The 20,907-nt window shown below is 44.7% G+C and overlaps 1 protein-coding gene across 8 annotated transcripts in view; it reads right to left on the bottom strand.

The window, feature by feature from the left end:
- Positions 1-19,815, bottom strand: part of OSBPL9 (oxysterol binding protein like 9) — a 117,825-nt gene extending 98,010 nt beyond the window's left edge. For 3 of the 8 annotated variants that reach the window (XM_008167966.4, XM_042844986.2, XM_042844987.2), the window contains exons 1-3: positions 19,513-19,765; positions 15,397-15,447; positions 5,001-5,079 (exon numbers count right to left, since the gene is read on the bottom strand). In XM_008167966.4, the coding sequence (XP_008166188.1) occupies positions 5,001-5,079; positions 15,397-15,447; positions 19,513-19,623 (241 nt within the window). In that variant the 5' untranslated portion in view covers positions 19,624-19,765. Of the gene's footprint in view, positions 1-5,000; positions 5,080-8,151; positions 8,246-15,396; positions 15,448-18,832; positions 18,964-19,056; positions 19,302-19,512 lie in introns of those variants that run through there. The other 5 variants (XM_008167967.4, XM_024104952.3, XM_008167968.4 and 2 more) reach the window with 5 other exon arrangements.
- Between the last annotated feature and the right edge of the window lie 1,092 nt (positions 19,816-20,907).

Below are 20,907 nucleotides of genomic sequence, written 5' to 3'. Positions count from 1 at the left end.
CTGGAGACCAGGTGGTGGCCTTGCAGAGATAATAGAATACATTGCTGCTCTATTGCCTACCATTATTCTGACTGAGTGGCCCCTGACATGGTGGGGTAGGAAGTGATGGTAAGCATAAGTAGTCACCTTAAGCTCTAATACATTGATGCAGAGGGTCACCTCCTGCAGGGACTGTTTACCCTGAGCTGTGAAGTCCTGAATGCATATGCCCTAGCTTAGTAGGGATGCATCCGTGGTGATGGTCTTTGCAAGGGAAGGTTACAAGAATGGCACTTCCTCACAGACCTTTTGGGGAGCTTTTCACCAATTGGAAGTGTGGAGGACCCTCTGAAGTATAGACATCCATTTGGACTGATTGATTGTTGGGGACGTAGACTGTCCTCAGCCAGGCTTGAAGATACTGAGAGCATAGTCTTGCTAAGGGTGTAGCAAGTGTGTAGGCTGCCATATAGCCCAGGAGTTGAAGACAAGCCCTTCTTTGGTTTGTGGGTTTTGCTCTATCGTAGAGATGAAGCTGGATATTGTGGCAAATCTGTCCATGGGCAAGTATGCTCTGGTGGTGGAGTCCAGAGCAGCCCCAATGAGGTCTGTTCATTGTGTGGGTATGAGTATAGACTTTTCCACTTTGCACTGGACAGAAAAGGGAGCAGTGAGGAAAATGAGCGTACAGTAATTGGCTGCCTGCTCAGGTGCTCTGGGAGTAGCCTCTAGAACTAAGGAGAGGAGCTGAAGAGGAAGTCTGCTCACTGCCTGCAGCCTTATTTATTAACGACATTTCACCTAGCATGAGGGAGGCAAATGTGCAACTGCCACTCCAGATAAACAAAAGCTGTCCAGAAGACTCCAGAACATTAACCATGCTCAGACCCAGGCCTCCTCCCCTCCTCTGTGCACACACGTGCTTGTCATTGCTGCAGTTTCAGCTCTGCTGCTGCTCTTGCTGGTAAAAGTCTCAGAGGACACGAGGGAACTTTCCCATAGCAGGGTATGAGTCATAGAAATGATTGGCAACAGCAGTAAGTCACTATGTTCAAGGTATAAATGCTAGAAAAATAATGTCTCTAAATCTGGTAACTTAACAGTGAGGGTAATTAACCATTAGAACAATTTACCAAGGATCGTGATGGATTCTCCATCACTGGCAATATTTAAAACAAGATTGGATGCTTTAATTAAAAAAACATGCTCTAAGAATTATTTTGGGGAAACTATATTGTCTGTGTTCTACAGGAAGTCATAGTAGATGGTCATTTCTGACCTTGGAATCTATCAATCTTCCAGTTATAGCCATTTTAGGTGGTATTTTGCCCTCTGGGCCCTTATCCTTAATATGTCACCTGTACTGCTATAATCAACTACAGGAACCCCGAAGGGAAGAGACCTGCACGAGAGTCTAGAGAAGATGGCAGAAGCTGAGTGAGAAGCCAAGCCATGGAAGCACAAGAGAGGCAGGTGAGAAAGTACAGCTCCCTCCCCCAGGATAGAATATGCTTGGGCCACAGAGTCTCCCCTCAGCTTCCTCTTGGTTTGCTGGGCTTTTGCTGACCATCTCTCCTGAACCAGGCTGCTGGGGTTGCCTCTTCCACTATGCAAGCTTCTTGCTGGTCCTTCAAGGACCCCCTCCCTCCATTTGCAAGGACTGGCCTTTCCTCCCACTGTCAGAAGCTCTCAGGAACTCAACCTTCCAGGGCTCTGAGCCCACCCTTCCACCCTGCTCTTACTTGCTGGGGTTTCAGGCACCCACATTAACAGTGGCTACATGTACCCCATCCACCAATTGCTGTACCCCATCCACCAATTCCTGGTGTTGCCTGCTCTTCCCATAAACTGAAACTAAGTCCCCACCAGCACAAATGTTGATTAGGGCTCACAGCCTCACCGCATACTAAATAAGTACTCTTCCCCTATGCACTAGAACTCTGTGCCTGGCCATCCACTCCCTTTACCTTCCCAACTGTGACTGCAGGCAGCCAGGAAAGGAACTGAGGGGCTGGGAAGGCAGTAATCTGCTTTCCCATCTCACAGTGCACCTACAGAAGCAGAAGAGGTGCACCGGTGCATTTATGCTTCCTTCTCATGGCAACATTGTGATACTATGTTGAGAGAGGGGTAGGAGAAAAAGAGGTTAAAGCCCTGCTGTTATCCATGGCTAGCTGCCAGAGAGCAAGAGCTACTGCAAGTCCAGCTCACATCAATGTACAGGACCCTCTCTGATCTCTCAGAACTTTATTTATACAGCAGCAGTGAAACATGGATGGCAAATACCTGCTGTGAAACGATGATGCCCCCTTAGATCCATTCTCAAACAATACATTTTCAGATAGAAGTGAGAGAGTGTCAAATTGATGGTATCTTTTCCAAGTTAAAAAGTCCACAATTCATATTTCTTTACATAAACCCACCAAAATAAACCAACCCAGAAAACCAACAACCGCCACCATCCACAATGCGATTGCAAGTTGCAACAGACATCAAGTCACATATTAAGGAGGCAAGACTGCACCTGGAACACTCTGTTCTGTTCATTAGATTGGTTTCCGAACACTAACATTCTAGAGGACACTAAACTGAACAAAGCGATGTAAGGGGATGAAAGCCTGACTTTCCAAATGAAAAAAACTAAATATATAGCTTGGCTAAGTGATGAGCTATATATGTGGTGGGCAGAGGAAAAAAAACAAAGTATTTCAAGGGTCTGAACACCTAGGGCTTGAAATGCTACCACGACGAAGCTGCACTGCCGCAGCTGCACTACTCTATCGCTTAAGTGTAGACACTACATGCGCTGACAAATACTGATAGTGTGCATCTAACATAATAAATTCTTGCTGAGCAATGTGTTCATGGATTACATATATACAATCTATAATAAAATCTGATTGTACTAAAGGTTTTATCAGAACTCATTTAGAAAAATCTGCATAACTCAGTCATGACTTCACAACTCCGGAGTGATGTAATCATCCCGAATTCATTCCTAACAAAACCTTCATGCCATAATATTCCAGGCATTTTATCTATCTGTATGTATGTACACACACAATATTTGCACACAATACACAATTTATGTTATATAGGATATGTATTATACATTTTAAAAATATATAGTTTTAAAAAAAGAAAACTTCCACAAGCCTAGATTTGTTTTACATTGAAATGCTGTGAGATTACAATTTTTACTGTAAATTGAAAATACAGAGTCAGTGGTGTACATTGATTTTTTTCCTTAACATTAGCACAATTTGCTGGCTATAGGCCAAGTTACAGTCTTCAGCAAATTAATGTAAGCACTTTTAAAAAGCTGTTCGAAGAAAGAAATTGCTGTACTGGACATAGATCCTAAATTAGAAAACAAAAACAAGATAACTGATTAAAATGTACATGTATTTTTTAACATCTTAAAGTTCTAAAGCATGGATATCTATGTGAATATGAATGACAGAATTAGTACTTATGGAGGAATTGTTTAAGTATCCTACCAAATACAATTTATTATAAGCAAGACTAATATTTTTATCAAATGACAGTCTTCTCTCAAGAGGTTTCAGTCGCCTTCCATAGGGAAACAATACAGCAGATGAGGAACCTGCACAAGAGATTTCCCTAGAAACTAAAAACAAGAGAATTCCAGGTTTCACCCTTTACCTGCATCAAGCTCTCATACAGAAATATTTATAAATATTTAGCTTTGTAGCATTGAAGAATACCAGTGTTTTGTATTCAGTTATCTACATTAGAAACTAGCTTACCTTTGTGTTTTATCAGCTATCCTTGAGAACAGAGGAGTTAAGTCTTGCTGTCAGCAGAGCTTTATAAAGGGAAGGTTTATGAAGCTTAATGCAGTGAAGCTAGAGTATAGCCATATCATTTAGGAGGTACTGTAGCATAGAAAATACATATGCCAATGAAAAACATGGTGCATGACTAATGTTTATCATTTGATATTATAGAAATACATTCTCAAATACTGCTCTTATTTCACCTTAACAATTCAAAATGCATGCTGATTTTGAAATATTAATTTGTAAATCTATACAGCACAATGAAGGTTATAGATATATTCCAATGTTATACAAATGTAAATGCTGTCACATACACAGCCCTGAAATATTTACTTACATTTTCCAACTCCATATAAGACAGTTATAAATAAAATTCTTCCCTCACTCTACATTTCAAAGAAGTAGTGGGGGTGGGAGAGTACCAGGAGAAGGACAAATAGATGTTAATTGAAGGTTTTAACCCACGAGACAACTACATGATCTTAACTGTACGACGGGAGAAAAGAGGTACTTTAAAACAAAATGTCATGACAACATTTACCAATGCTGTGGTTAAAGATATTTAAGGGTTCTGTACCAACCGCAATGAGAACAATTATACAGTACCTTACCCTTTCTACCGGTGAACCATAGCATGCAATGACGAAACATAGCAGTGGCAGATGGCATTGGAGTTAGTAAATATGATTAAAAGGATAAGAGCAGAGAAATGGTGATTGGCAGACAAGACACAGAAATGCAGATGAAATTAATGCAAACTTGCAGATCTTGAAGCAAAGATCCATCTTTAAGCCAAATGTTGCCTCTAGTCTCCTCAAAACTGAGTTTCAAATCCAAATAAACACAAATTGCAACCTTCACACTGGTCTTGTGACTCTTCATGCAGAAAGGCTTAATCATATATCCTGACAATGAAGATTGGCAATGTTTTGCCAACATTACCCATCAGCAGAAGCCCATTATGACTGATTTATCCTTTAAATTTTTAATCACCAAATCCTGCCAAAGATACAGTCTTTTCTAGCACATATGTATTCACTGCAGATATAAATCCCTGCCTAACCTGCAGCACCTCTGTATCCAGAATGTTCCCAGGGTGCTCATTCATGCAGTTCAGTTGCCAAACATTTAAAATCAGCCATCGAACACCAAAACAGGAAGATAGACAGCAGCAGTCACATCTATTGCAAGAAGAAAGAACCTCATCTTTCAGCTCACCCTGGAAATGGAAGGTTTTCTGATCAACAGTTATTGTGAAGGTACTGTCGTCCTCATCGTCTATACCAATCACAGCTCCCTGTGAAACAAAGAGCAAAAATCCTGATAAGGCAAGCAGTGACATCAGCAGCACACACTATCACTACACTACTGGAATGTATAAAGCATTGACAAAATTGGAAGTAGCCTGGATACTGCAAAGAGGAGGGGGGGAAAGGAAGATTTACTCTTTGTATTTAAGTTTAACAATTAAACCAGATACTTGGTGAAAAGACTGCACCTTGGTTGTACAGAAAACCAATGGCTATTTCTACAAAGGCTTTATAATTTTCTAAATAAGTGTATACATATTTTGTTTTTGTGATAGACTTAGCATTTACCACAGCACCATTATAAAGCAAGTAGTACTCTATTTTGTATTGCACCCCAAGAAAAGTAAGGAATATAGTTAACAGTATCATGTATGGAACAATAATAGTTTTCAATACACAATTAAATGAAGTATCGCTCAGGAGATCTTGTTCAGTCTCTAAACAAGATTAATAGTCTATCATTAGTATGTACTACTAGTGGTTAACTTTTGCCTTTGTTTTGTTTTCTCACGCTGAGTTACTAGAAGCAATAGACAGATATTTTAAATTTATATATACTCAAGTGTTCATTTCCACATTTGTTCACAGAAAAAAAGAATTGTATATGCCTGAAGGAGGATGACAATAAGGAACATTCCAGTACATTCAGCATCCAGTTCAAAAGGTTTTTAAGTCATCTAGCAACAACCTTCCTCTCTGCCCTTTCCTTACAATTGCACCCTATGCAAGAGCTTTCTCCTGTGCAGCACATAAGTCTGAAACTATCTAGGTTTCTGCCTCACACACAGTCTCTCATTTTAAGTAGCAACTGAAGACATCTTTTCTGCCCTATCTATACTTAATTTCTCTATTACTCATTACATCTGATTTTAACACTAAAACAGAGATACAGCTTATATGAAAGCTGATAATACAAAATGTTATTTGTATGATAAGATCTCTTTTCCTTCTCACACAAGACACACAATATTGATAGAAATAGCCATGCATAAAATATTCTGAAAAAGCAGACAGATGCTCTTATAAGCTTCTTCGATGTACAGCCCAAACAGCGTCACATCAAGGACAGAATTATCCCTACACTACCTTTGCCTGAAAGACTGAAGAAGCCAGCTATTTGTTTTAAATTACTTAATAAGCCAGTGAAACCTGGAATTGATCTGGATTCACTGGAGCGTTCAGCAAACCTCAATGTGCAGAGATCACATGTTACCTACATGTTTGCAGCAAGTTAATCTTACACTACCTCATTCACATAAAATGTGTTCAATCTTGTCTGACAGCTCAGCAAACTGAGTTTCACATTGAAACATTGAAGTTTGCAGTGTTGTTGAAGACATGTTGGTCCTCAGATATTAGAAAGAGACCAGGTGAGTGAGGTAATATCTTTTATTTGACCAACTTCTGTTGGTGAAAAAGACAAGCTTTTGAGCTAAACAGAACTCTACCTCAGATCTGGGAAAGGGCCTCGTCCACGCTAAAAAGTTAGGCTGACCCAGATATATCCTTCAAGGATATGAAAAATCCACACGTCTTGAGCAGCGTAGCCAACCTCCGGCGTAGACAGTACTAGGTTGATGGAAGAATTCTTCCATTGACCTAGCTACCACCTCCCAAGGAGATCAATTACCTACGCCAATCTGCCAGTGTAGGTAATGTCTATACTGAAGCACTTCAGTGGTGCAACCGTAGCTATGCTGCTGTAACATTTCAAGTGTAGACAAGCCCGCAGAGCGTCACAAGGTGGAACAGATTGTTTAGCATAAGTAGTTAACACATACTGTAAAAGACCATTCAAAGAGAAGTGGTGTGTTATCTTTGCAAAAAAAAAAAAAAGGGGGGGGGGGGAGGTTAGTGGGTTGCAGAGTGCTGTAATAAGCCAAAACTCCGGTGCCTTTATTAACACCATGTTTTTTAATGTCTAGCAAAATTATGAATTTAAGCTCACTGGCTCATCTTTTGAAGGTGTTATGAATGGCTTCCTTTGAGGACGAGGACAGATGTGGAGTGATCATTTTGTAAAAAGCATTAGCATGAAGGAGACAGTTTTAGATTCCAATCCAGTTTACAAATTCAAGGGGCCTCAGGAGATCTTTAAAACTAGAAACAGTACCCAAAGCCAGTGTTTAAATAAAACTAACATTATGACTCTCAAACCAACAGAATAGCAGGACAGAAACTGATTAGAATTTGACAGTTTAGTTTTCATAATACTGGTGCCATCCTAGGGGCCACAACTCAAAAGCTGAGAAGTGTTCATATTAATAAAAGTTCACTAGTCTCAAGTAGAGTACAGCTTTCACTTGAGCACTGTTCCCTACATGAATTTCTAAACCACTGGGCTATGCAAAATGAGTTTTGTTTTTAGATAAAACTAAATATAACTAACTGAAAGATGTTTTTTAAATAGCGACTCCTACCCCGAGTAAACCAAGTGGATGTTCTGTTAATATCAAAATGTAACCTGGGCTAATGGGTCTGACGAAAAAAGGCAATCAAGCTTATTGCTGCCTAGAAGAGAGATGGGGAAGACTGTAATGTGTTCACTTTGCCAATTGCCGGGGGGGGGGGGGGGGGAAAGGGGGTTGAGTCTTGTGACTGGGCGAACCCTGGGGGACAGAGAGCTGACTAAGCCAAAAGGATGGGGGACGAGAGGATGACAGCCCTCACTGAGGCATTGCCTATTTTCCCCTTAAAAGGGAGTTGCTGAACTACTCTGGGAGAGAGAAACTGGACTTAGAAACACTGAGGGGAGCCCCCTATGTCATGGGGATTTTTTCTACTGTGAGAAATGCTTATTGCTGCCACAGAGCGGTTGGCTGCCTGGGCAAATCAGTGCCCTCATCACCTCAACTGAGTGCTTTCAAGCCTGCAAGGACTCATCAAGGTACATGGGTTCCTCTACGTTATGGAGCCCCCAAGTGTGGACTAAAGTGGACTCACGAATCCAGGGAAATCACCCTGGGGATAGTGTTACTTGCAGGTTGTAGGGTATTACTGATGTTGGCCATTTCCCTTTATATGCTGCCTCTTTATTTCCCCTTGTAAATAAAGTGTACCTTGTTTGTGGGTTCATCCATTAGAGGTGTCAGAAGAGTATATGTACGTGGTATCAGGCTAGTCAAGAGATCCTGACTACCTTAGACAGATAGCTTCTAACTAGTGGTGCCTCCACCTAAGAACCCAGGCCAAAACAGAAAGACAACGGGTAAGGGCTCTTGATGATTAGCTGCCTTTAGGGGTACACCATCCCATAAAACCCCCTTACAAAAAAAATTTCTGTGAGGACCACCCCCCAAGATGGTTTAGAAAATAAATGATCCAGCATGAGGGCTGTTTAGTCTATGGCTGGATTTGAATGAGATTATAAAGAGATATTTTGCCAATCAGATCATTTGGTTGTCTGAACATTTCCAACCCCATATCTCTGAAAGATACAGGAACAGCTTCCACAGCAGTGGTTCTGTGGTTAGTTTTGGATTGGAGAAGAGGAGAACTGCACGTTTGAAAAAACACTGGCAATATTTTAATGCATGTTTCACAGTGCTTTTAATATCTTCTGCACATTCCCTTTGTTTTCCTTTAACGTTGTCAGAATGGTGCCAAATAACTTCACACTTCAGTCTCAACAGCGCCCAACTCCCTCACAAGGCAGTATTAACAAGGCTATGTTTTAGTTAAATATTACAGACCTTATAGGTAGATTTTGCAATAAGCAAGCCCCTTGTGTATTCCATGGCAAATTAGAAGTTTAGGTATTTTCTGACCTTAAACACTCATAATTGGAAAACTAGTGAAGTGATAACACCATGAGAATCAAGTGAGTGAAATCTGATCAGTAAGTGGAAAGGATTTCTGAACAGACTGTTTAAAAACACTTTTGTTTGTTTTTGTTCACACCTACTTAACTGCAGTGATTAATGAATAATTTAAATAGAGGACATCTTTGTTAGAGATTCAAATTTACACTTCCCCTGCTTCAGACTTCCTTATAAACCACTGTCATCTGCCATAACAGCAGTTTAAGTCACACTGAATGGGGAAAGACTGGGAAAAGGAGACCTAAAAAAAAACCTACACTCAAAAAAATGAAAGGGAAACGAACATGGCAGCTCAGAAAAGCTCCAAAGAGAAACCTAGGAAATATCAAGCTAAGTTAATGTTCTTATTACACTTTTTTAAAAGTAGCTGATACTACAAAGTTAACCAGATTCCTATGAACTGCCCCCTCCTTCTCTAGAAGAGAACTTCACATGTTCCACAAGGGGGCAGGCTTTGCTGTGACCGGCCTCTGCATGGAGAGCTTACTACACTGGCAGCAGCACGTGGGGTATGTGCACAGTGAAAAACAGACTGTCCACACTGCGATGTGTAGTTACATATGGCAGTGAAAGGCTCTGGCAGGGGGAAAGCAGTGGGACACTACATTGCTAAAAATAGCAGTGTAGATGTCTGAGACACTGCTTAAACACAGAAAGCCATGGATGGTATATACCTTCAAGTTCTGGCATATCTTTACTCGCCTAAGCAGTACCTCACTATCTACCATGCTATTTATGCCCACGCTAGGGGGACTGTGATGAGGTGGATAAAATCCACACTGGAGAGGCAGGGATGCAGGAACAACTCTGGGCCCAGGAAGCCCCACCCCAGCAAGCCTGCTGAGCATGCTCTAGTTGGAGGAGGCGTTTAAAAGAAAGTCTGTTCAGCACAGCATGGTAGTGGGTGGAGAGAGGCAAGCCTGCACTCACTACTATGGAAAGAGTGCGGCAAAGAGGTATCGCCAGGAGGGGACTGCTGCATGAAGCCAGGACTCCCTAGTCTGTTGAGGCTCACGGTCCAGATTGCAAGGAACAACTACAAGCCACAATGCACAAAGTGGTAGGAAGAGGCAAAGGGGAAAGTATTAGTCTGACAGCTGATAGGGATACCTTCCTTACAGTGCTCCAGAGAGCCCATCAATCAGAACTCTGTGGAGTCGGGGGGGCCCAGCTCCTCCTGCTTCTTTAACAGCTAGACACAGCTGCTATCATAGACTTGAGCCACATGGCAGGGCTGCCACCATAGACTCTGACCATTGGGTGGGCCCCTACCTGGCTCACAACTGGTGGAGAATGCCAACATGAGGGCCCAGTCCTGCTGAAGGACATAAGGAAGGCCAACTGAGAAGCAAGGAAGGAAGAGGGGCGACACAGATATGGCGAAGCTGCTGAAGTAGGTGGTGAAGAGCCAACAACAACAGGCGATCCAGTTGCAGCAGCAGCAACAGAATCAATTACTGCAATGGCTGGCCACCCAGAAACAGGAACAATTCATCTAGAAGCTAGCCACTCAGCACCAAGAACAGCACCATCACCAGGTCCAGCAGATGGCAGCACAACAAGCCCCAGAAGCCACTGCTAACCCAGGGTCAGGGTCCCGTAGGGTGATCCCGATGCCAGGGATCCTGGCCAGGCTGATGAAGACAGGCCCAGAGGATGAATGACCCGGAACCTTTCTTGGTGACATTTGAACATTGTGGCCACCATGGTAGCATGGTCACCAGGCCATGCTCTTGACCCCATACCTGACAAGACTGGCCCAGGTGCTAGATACCAGGATGCCTAAAAGTATCATAAGATCAAGGCAGTCATTCTCCTCAGAGACATATCAACAGTGCTTCCAGAAAGAAAAGCACCGCTGGGGGCCTGCCATCAGGTAGTGGCCTAGCGCCTCAAGGATTGTTGCTGGTGCTGGCTAATTCCAGACAGGCGCACTGGGGTACAGCTGGTGGAGGATATTGTGCTCAAACAATTTATCTAGGTTCTCAGGGGCCAGGAGTGGGTGCAGAGACATTGACACAGCATGCCATCAGAGATGCCAGGCCTTATGGAGAATTACCTGGCTACCAAAGGGCCAAGCCCCCAAGGCGCTGTCGCCAAATGTAGAAAACCAAGCACAGCGGAGAGAATGGGGCACAGGAGACCATCAGCTGAGGTGAGGCCTGAGTGCCTTCCAAGGCAGAGACTATGAGGCTGAACAAGAACTCCCCAGAACACAGAGATGTACAGAGCTGTGGTCCATGGAAGCCAAGGCTCCCCCAACCGTGATAATCCCAACGGAGGGGTGGGGAGACAACAGGCAATTGCTTCAAGCATGGACAGCACAGTCACTTTCAAGGTGACTGCTCATTTATCGACTATAGCTACAGGCAAGCCTGGACAGCCACTCCCAGAGCCCACAAACAGGGACCGGACAAGATGATAGTCCCAGTAAGGATCTACAGTCCAAAATGATGGGCTTAATAGATTCAAGGTGCAGCCAGGCCCCCATATACACAGAGATGTGCGTTCATACACCACAAAGGAGATATAGTTGACAGTGAGGAACCACACCGAGACTCTCTGTGTGGGGGCGGAGGTCTCCCTCACCAACCCACTAGTTCTGCACCATGACTGGAACTACTTTGGTGAAGTCTTGCAGGGGCAGTAGAAAGACCCGTGCAGAGGGGATGACCGTGCCTTCAAGACCAGAGAAGAAGTGGGGTCTGGGGAGCCGGCTGATGCGGGAACATGAGAATATCCAGAAGAGGGGACTTCACAACTTGTGAGGGCCCCTAGGGGACCAGTGAACTCAAAGTCCTGTGGGTACAGAATGGCTGACCCAAAACAAGAATTTCATAGGGGAACAGAAGAGCAATCCCATCTTGAGCAAAGCATACGAATAGCTGGCCACTGCCACCGGGGAAGCAGTCAATCAATAGAGGCTAAGACAATAGCCATGCATCCAACTAAGAAAGGAATGACTACCAAGTGGTACGTGACCCCCAGATCACCAAACCGCAGTCCCAACTTCTGCTACCCTGTTCCTTTCAGAGAGTTACTCCAGCTCACGCACTTGGTACCATGCATCAGCCACCTGGGAAGGGAGAAAACCCTTGAAAGAATTACCAGCCTGTTCTATTGGCCAGGCATCTACAAAGAGATAAGGGGTAATTTACTATTTGTCCTGCCTGGAATGTCAGTTGACAGGACCCAAGAGCACTCCTAGGCCCACCCTGATACTCATGCCAGTAACAGACACCCCCTTTGAGAGAATCGGCATTTGACTGGACCACTAGAGAAGAGCATGAAGGGATAACAGCACATACTGGTGATCATGGATTATGGCACGTGGTACTCCGAGACCATTCCGCTTCGCACGACCAATGCGGTGACCACAGCTATGGAACTCATGATGGTCTTTGTGAGGGTGGGGATCCCCAAAGAAACAGACCAGGAGCTGAACTTCATGTCAAAATTGATGAAAAATATATGTGAGCTACTGAAAATCAAATCTCTAGGACATCTGTCTACTACCCCCAAACAGATGGACTAATCAAACACTTCAACAGGTCCCTGAAAGGGACGATGACAAAGTTTGTGGCTGAAGACCCTCACTACAGGGATCATTTGTTATTGCCCCTGCTATTTGCAGTGCGCAAGGTTTCACAAGCATCCACGGAGTTCTCACCCTTCCGGTTGTTATATGGGAGACAATCCCAGGGGATTCTACATCTAGTTGGGAAACTTGGACTCTTGCTCCTCTCAGTCACTGCACTAATAAAGCACATTCTCCAGCTCTGAGCAAAGCTGAAGACACTATGGACTTTTGCCCCTTATAGTCCCAAGATTGTCAAAAACAAGCCTATAATAGGGGCACCCATCCACACAAATTCCAGCCCGGAAACAGGGTATTGCTGTTGCTGCCCAGCTTGCAATCAGAGTTAATGGCAAGGACCCTTCAAGGTGGCACACCAGGTAGGAGCAGTGGATTAAGAGATCCAACAATCTGGGAAGAACAAAGAGACCCTGGTTTATCATATAAGTCTTCTGAAGGCCTGACAAGACCGCAAGAGCTTATTCATAAACACATTACTCCCAATCCAGAGCTGAGCCCCCATGCACCATTATCACAGGGCTAGACAATTCCCTTGGGGGAAACGCTTCGGCTGTCCTAATGGACTAAGACGTTGCAGGTGGTCCAATCTTTACCTTCCATGTTCTAGTCACGACCCAGATGAACCCATCTGTTTGTCAACTTCACAACAGAGCACAGACACAAGGTTTGAGAGAGTCATCATCCCCTGTCCAGAAAGAAGCAGGATGCTATCCATTAGGAGCTGCAGGCAATGTTGGACCTCAGGGTGGTAGCAGAATCCCACGGATGGTGGGGACCCAATGTCCTGCTACCCATGGCAGATGGGACAACTCGGCTTTGAAACAACTTTAGGAAGGTGAATACAATATCCACATTTGACGCATATTCATATTGTTGACTGATTGGGGGCCACAAAGTCCATCTCCACTTTAGATCTGACCAAGGCATCTCAAGAGAAAACAACCTTTGCAACATCTTTCAGCCTGTACCATTTCAAAACTATACAGGGCCACGGCCACCTTCTAACAGTTGACAGACACAGTCCTGCAACCACACAGCCAGTATGAGACAGCCTACATAGTCGATATACACCTATACAGTTGTGATTGGAAAAAACACCTCAAGCATATATTGGTAGTCCTAGGGGCCTCAAAGAAGCTGGCCTCACTACAAACCCAGCCAAGTGCTGATTGGGGTTTCATGAGGTGATGTATCTGGAATACACAATTAGAAGGAGCAAACTTAGGCCTTTAATTGGGACGGTCCAGACCTTGACTATTTATCCTATGCCATCAACAAAGAAACAAGTTAGATGATTTTGGGGTCTGGCTGGCTACTATAAGCAGTTCATACCCTATTTCATCACAATAGCTGCACCCCTCACTCACTTAGTGAAGAACTCTATCCCCAAGATGATCACCTGGTCTGAGGTCTGTAACAAAGCCTACAGAATCTTAAAAGATTGCCTGAGCAGTGAACTGGTCCTCTTCCACCCCGACCTCACGTGATTGTTCATACTCCACACAGTCATTTCAGATGTGGGGCTATAGCCACCACTATCCCAAGACTTTAATGAGGAAGACAATCCAATACGCTACATTGACCAGAAACTATTCCCATGAGAGGGCCTACTCAACCATAGAGAAAGAGACCTTGGTGGTGAAATGGGCCATAGAAGCATAGTGGTATTACCTACTGGGAAATCCCTTCCTCCTGATAATTGATCATGCACCCCTCCACTGGATAAATACCATGAAAGACACCAAACCTGCAGAATATGAGGTGATATTTGGCCTCACAACCTTATGCCTTCCAGATTGTTCCCTAGCTTATGGGATTGGTCCTGCTTTGAGCAGGAGGTTGGACTAGATGACCTCCTGAGGTCCCTTCCAACCCTGATATTCTATGAATAACTCCAGAATGCCCAATGGACATGCTCCAGTTGGAGGAGAGGTCTCTTCGGCACAGCAGGGTGGGTGGTGGGCAGAGAGAGACAGGCCTGTATTCATGGCTAAAGAGGAACTACTGCAGACGGGTATCCCCAGGAGGGAACTGCTGCACAAAATCAAGACTCCCTAACCTGCTGAGGCTCGTGGGCTGGATGACAAAGAACAACTGCAAGTAACAATGCACCCTGAGGTGGTACAGAGTGGCAGGAAGAGGCCCGGGAGAGTGTGTTAACTGGACTGCAGATAGTGGGTGCCTTCCTTACAGAGGGCCCCTGGGTTAGAATTCAGGGGAGTGGGAGGAGCTGGATTCCCCTACCCCCTTAACTGCTAGGTGGGGCTGACACCACAGACTGACCATAGGCAGGGTGGCCCAGCACAGTCCCCCTCTTCCGCCCCACTCACAGGGGCATGCAGTGTACTTACTTTACATGCTGCCGTAAGCATAGACATAACCTGATAAATTTACAACTTACCCCCACCACCACTGAGGGAAAAAAAAAAAAAAAGAGACAGAAGATGGGCATAAATGGCTTTTAAGAGAATAAGTCATGTGAGATCAGAGTGACAGAAGAAAATCATTTTTAGGTAGATAGTGTGAGCAATCAGCAGACATTTTGGGCCTAAGTTTGCTCTCTCAAACTATCTAATAAGTGACTCTCTCGTTGTACACGGGTCAGTAGGATCACAATAATGTCTAATTCTTATACAGCTCTTTATCCATAGATCTCAGAGAATTTGATGAAGGAGGTAAGTATTGTTATGCCCATTTTACATATAGGGAAACTGAGGCCGGGGGGGGGGGGGGGGTCAAGTGACTTGCCCCAGGTGAACCAGCAGCCCTGTGACAGTGTGAGGAACGAAACCAAGGTCTCTCAAGTCCCCAGTCCAGTGCACTATCCAGTAAAACCACATTACCCACATTGTAAGGTGTTAAGAAACACAAGAGAAAATACTTACTCTGAGTCGAACACACCCTCTTCGTGATCCTCTCATCATTTTGTCCTTTGACTGAAAGAGAACAGATTAATTGGATTAATAAACTTACTAAGAAATCACATAAAAAAAATTATTCAATACAATTTGGAAAGAAGTAAAGCATTTTGGAGTAAAGTTTTATGGACTGGTGAAATAAAACTACCACTATGACAGAGGTTATACTCCATATAGCACAGGAAGAAAGAAGCCTAACGCACAACTGTCTGTTTTCTGGTGTTATGTATGGTAGGAGGTAACGTCATAGCATGGGACAGTAGCTCTTCTAAAGGTGTCACACAATAGAGAGTCAATAAAGTGCACATCAAACCACATATAAAACTTCTTGAAGAAAGAGACTAAAGGCTCCACACAACCGTTGTCTCTGAAAGTAGATTTTGACCTAAGTGCACAGGAAACACCGGAAAATGCAACCCAACCACATGTGTTTTCAGGAAGTAAGGATGGATACAGTCCCCCAAGCAACAGCTACAGAGCCCAGAATGATTCTTAGAAATTCCAAACTAGGATTTAAAACTAAACTAGTATTTTCAGAGGAGTTTGTTTGTTTTTAACATAATGAATGCTTCTGCAGATAAACTCTCTTACAATTGAACGTTAGTATGTTGCATAATTACCTGAGAACAGATTTACATATTGCTTGAAATTTGTAAGGTATGTTTTCTTTCCACAGGGAAAAAAACTCTGTAAAACTGTCCAAAATCTAAAGTAACCCTTTTGGAAAATGTCAGAAACATGCCGTGACAGGTGAGCTGAAAAGATCAACACAGAAGGCTGAACAAACATGGAATGATGTTTGTGACTGAACTTTAAGGCTTTGTCTAGTCTAGGATTTAAAGATGTGTAAACCAACACATTCTAAACAAGTTTAGTGTAGACTTAGCCAACTTGGCATATGTTCAAGTCTACAATAGACTGCTTAGAATGTGTTGGCTAATATGCCAACATCACACCTTGAAATCCTGATCTAGATAAAGTCAAAGATGAAGAGTGCAGCCACACCAGAAAAAGTGTCTTACCATGTTAGCTAACAATTGGTAACAAACACGAGGTAGTGAAGACAAGGCAGTTTGTCTTTTACTAGGATTCTACTGCATTTTAGTTGCCACATTAGCTCAAGTGTGGTAAGAAAACATTTTTTCCCCCCTAGTGTGGACAATGCCTAACAGTACTGACAGTGGATTTTATCATGTTCTGCTAATGATCAGGAACTATTACAGAGTTAATATATGAGAACTACTCGAGATTTAGATGTCAAGAAACACTAAACATTTCCATCACCTTTTCTTTAATAAACAATATTTACAAAAGATCCATCATTGTTTTTCCACTTTAAAATAAAGGTATCACTGTTAAAGGAAACACCAGAAACGACATCGGCAAAGCTTAAAAAGAAAATGTTTAGTGTAGCACATACCACACACAAGACAACCAACAAGGTCAAGCAAAGATATCTGGGGGCCTAGGAAGAGAATAAGAGAGTGGGTCCCCTCCCTAAAGTTTATTAATAAAAATACCTAAAGAACCCAGAAATATATGTTCCTGCTCTGAATTTTGGAGGTTTTTTTTGGGGGGGAGGGGTGTTTTGGGGAGGGGGGAGGAGGGGAAGGCCCACATACCTAGTTTATATGCAATTCAAGTATACCAAAGTGTGACATATTCCTCATCCGTCTTCAGTTTTGCCGCCTCAGGCTCCTATAACCACACTCAACCTTGGGCTACACTTCACCTAGATTTGCTGCTCCAACAAACAGCACTTTCAGTGATGCACAACTAGTTTCTCTAAATAAACAATTATTTGGCAATTAGCAGTTAATGCCTTCTGCTCATTTAGAGTGGAAATACAGAAGAAATTTTGCCCCCATATTTACATAAATGTGGCATTGTTAGATTCCTGTTGTGAAACACCTACCTCCTATTCAGCAATACCCCAGAACTCAGGTTCTGTAGGAACCATATCCCTGCAATACAATAGGCCCACATGACAAAATACAAGGCATGTGGCTGTTCAAGATTGCAGCTAGCTAAAACCATTACAAGAGGGCGGGCGGGCAGGAGGGGGGGGGGAGAAGAGAGGAGAGAAGTTTTAAAAGCAAAGACTGCTTCCTCTCCTCCATCTGCCAAATTTCACCTGCATTTTGCTTGTAACAGATGCCAGAAGAAAGTGTGGATTTGTTGCATGTATTCCACCAAGTAAAATTTGATAGTTTCTAGTAATTGTTTCACACTCCCACCATGCCTGAATTGGTTGCCGATTTAAAATATGAATACATCTGTAACCAATTAGTGATGATAGGACTGTAAACCTACTGGAATCTACTGAATTTTACTTAATGAACACATTAAAAGTGTATTTTCATATATAACTACATTGACATATGCTGCTGACATCCAGTCTGGCCCTTCAGTCACCATGAAAGGTGATTGTCTAATTAGGTCGGCCACAGGAAAGGAATGTTGCTGATGGGTTCATGAAAGAGATATACAAACAGTATTTAAATTATACCATTTTGAACTTGCTTCACTTTTATGGAGTGGTATTTGGAACAAGAATTAATAAGGTGCAGAACTTCCACAATCCTCTAAAAATCAGTGTAACACACAAAGATAGAGATTCATTTATAAAAATTAGTAAAATTAGTTTACAATCTCACTTACTTATTCCATTTTTTTACAGATTTGTGTACCTGTGCCCACCTGACTATCAGTTTTCATTACACTGCTAAAACACTATTTTCATTTAGTACAGCAATACCTAAAACCTAAAATGTTTAGACTAAACTATTACATGAACTACTTTGAGTATGACATACAGCAATTTATTGTACCTTGCATTTTGGATTCAGCTTTAAAGGTGATTTTAAAAGTCATCAAACCAGATTACTACAAAGTATAGAAAATGCAGTTGAATTTTGTAGAATTAAATTTTGATTTTAAAACACTAACATTACCAGGAGAAAAAAAGAGAATGCCAATAGAACTGAACATTGGCATAAAGTGATGGATCTATTAAACCAACATTTATTGATGTTTTAACCTTTATTTCTGGTGAAAATGTATGAGCCAGAAAGCATGGTTTGACTTTCTGATCCCAATTTGACAGTATTCCACAATGACTTTTACAGAATAAGTAATCCAACAAATTTAAGTGGTAGATCACTTCTTTCACTAAAGATGAAAGGGAAAAAAAACCCAGATAAACAACACTTAATTAAAACAAAACCCTCTATTATCTCCCTCCGCCCCCCCCCCCCCACAGGCCGCCCAATCCACCGTTTTTTAACGTACTGGTTACATAAACGTTTTTTGTACTCCGTAAGTGGTGGCTAGAAATCTAGTCAGTCAGCAAGGTAAGAGCCTAAAAGGGGTCATCTGTTCTTGGCGCGGGGTTTACACATACACTCGTACTGTTCTGCGATCCCTGGAGAAAGGGTGCTACAGAAGAGCGAAGTGCTTTACAAATGCGTAGACACTCAGCCTCGCAGCAGACGCGAGGAAGGTAAAACGCTCCCGACGCCCCATTCTCCAGAGAGATGCCGAGTCAGGGAGGACCGGCCCCTCGCAGTGGGTCACAGCCGCCGGGAGCCGGGGATAGGAGCCAGGAGGGCGGGCAGCACCTCTCACCTAGTGCTCTGGGCAGCAGGGGCCTGTCGGCAGTGCGCACTCCCCCCCCCCCCATTCAAATCACAAGGGGGGGGGGGAAGGATCCCAACGCCTTTCGCAAGCCAGGACCGCCCCCTCCAGCCACCGGGCCTAGCGACGGGTTAGCAGCGCCCCCCTCAAAGCCAGCCCCCCCGCCACGCTGGGGGACAACGGGGATCAGGCGGACCGAGACCAGCGTGTCACATACTGGGGGGGCGGTACCCGACGTCCTTCCACATACTCCCCCCCCACCCCCCCATCCTATCCCCGCACGCAGCTGCCAAGAAAAACGCTTCTCGCCCCCCGTCTCTAAATCTTTCACAGGGGCCTCCCGATTGGCTACCACCATCGTCTCCTCCCTCCCCATTGGCCGCCCAGTGACCATCACCCCCTCCTCTCCCCGAAGCTCGCTCCCCCCTCACCCTCCCGGCACCTCACCGTGTAGTAGGAGAGCAGCCCCGCGTTATAGTCCAGCACGAACCAGCGGTACTGCCAGCCCTTCATCACGTTGGTCCATTTGCTCAGCGGCCCCTCCATGATGGACGCCATCTTGGGAGCCAGCCCGGCACCGCAGAGCCGGAGGCTCGGCGCGGATGGGGGAGACAGCACTGCGAGCGGGCTGGGGCCGGGCACGTAGCGGGAGGGAAGACGGGAACAGGCACTAAACAAACAGATGGGAGGGGCAGGCGGGAGTGCAAGAGAAACAGTCGGGGGCGGGGCTTCCTCACGCAGAGGGGGGCGGGGCCAAGCTGCCAACAAAACAACCCGGGGGCGGAGGGAGAGAGGGAGATCTTTGCCTGGGCACGCGGCCAGGGGCGGGGTCGGGGTCTAAACTCAGCGCGAGCTAGGGAAATAGAGCTGAGAGGCTAGGCCGCTAACAGGAAGTGGCGAAGAAAAAGAGGGCGCGGCTCAGGTCAGGGGGCGGGGCCATGTCCTGGCTCCTCAAGGGGGCGGGGTCTGGCTCCTCCCTCTGGGAGGGGTGTGTGTCCGTTCCCGAGAGCGGGGCCCCGCCCAGAGCAGTAGGCGGTGCCAGTCTCTTCACTCTGGAGCGGGGGCCCAGGGCAGGGCCTGGCTCCTCCGGCAGGGGGCGGGGCCCCGGCCTGCGGCTTTTAGAGGTGTGGCAGGTTGCCTAGCAAATAGCAATGACTCAGGTGCTGGAGGAGCGAGCGCGGGCACTGTGTACTGTGCACCAGGGCTGGGTGCTAAGGGGAGTCAGAGCTGAGTGTGGGGCAGCCGGCAGGGCATGAAGGCTGAAGTGTATATATGAGGTCAGGAGCACTGGGCCGCATAGGTCCTGGAACTAGGGTTGCTGCCGCATCCCCTGTCTTGAAGTAGTAATAACCCAAATACATGGTTTCTGCCTTCACCACCCCCACTATAAAAACTGTTCAGCAGTGGTGCCAATTTCGAGACTAGAGGGAGGTGTGAGTGCAGGGGCTTCAGAGTGGGAGAGCCAAGTGTGCAGCTGGGAACAATGGGCATGAGCTGTGAATGCAGGGCTTGGGCCAGGGCTGCAGGGGGTGAGAGCTGAATGCCATCCTAGCCATGGATGAGGGACAGGGCAAGGTGTCGGGGAGTATGGGCAGGGTGCCACATGCATTCCTGCAGCATTCTGCTGTCATCTAGTGCCTCAAATACTGCAGGGCCCACTAGCCCCTTTCTGATTCTGTACTCACTAGTGTAGTTTACAGATGTGGTACTGCATGCACTGCCAATCTCTGTCAAGTTTCATTTACATTCATTGTGCAAAACTTTCCCTTCAGGTACCTTTTGTTCCTGCTTCCTCTTGTACCTTTCCCAGACAGTGGGCCCGGTTGAACCCTGGTATAAGTT

Source organism: Chrysemys picta, chromosome 8 (assembly GCF_011386835.1).
Source record: "Chrysemys picta bellii isolate R12L10 chromosome 8, ASM1138683v2, whole genome shotgun sequence".
NCBI lineage: Eukaryota > Metazoa > Chordata > Testudines > Emydidae > Chrysemys > Chrysemys picta.
The sequence above is the reverse complement of the archived record's forward strand: the minus strand, read 5'-3'. Positions and strand labels throughout refer to the sequence as shown.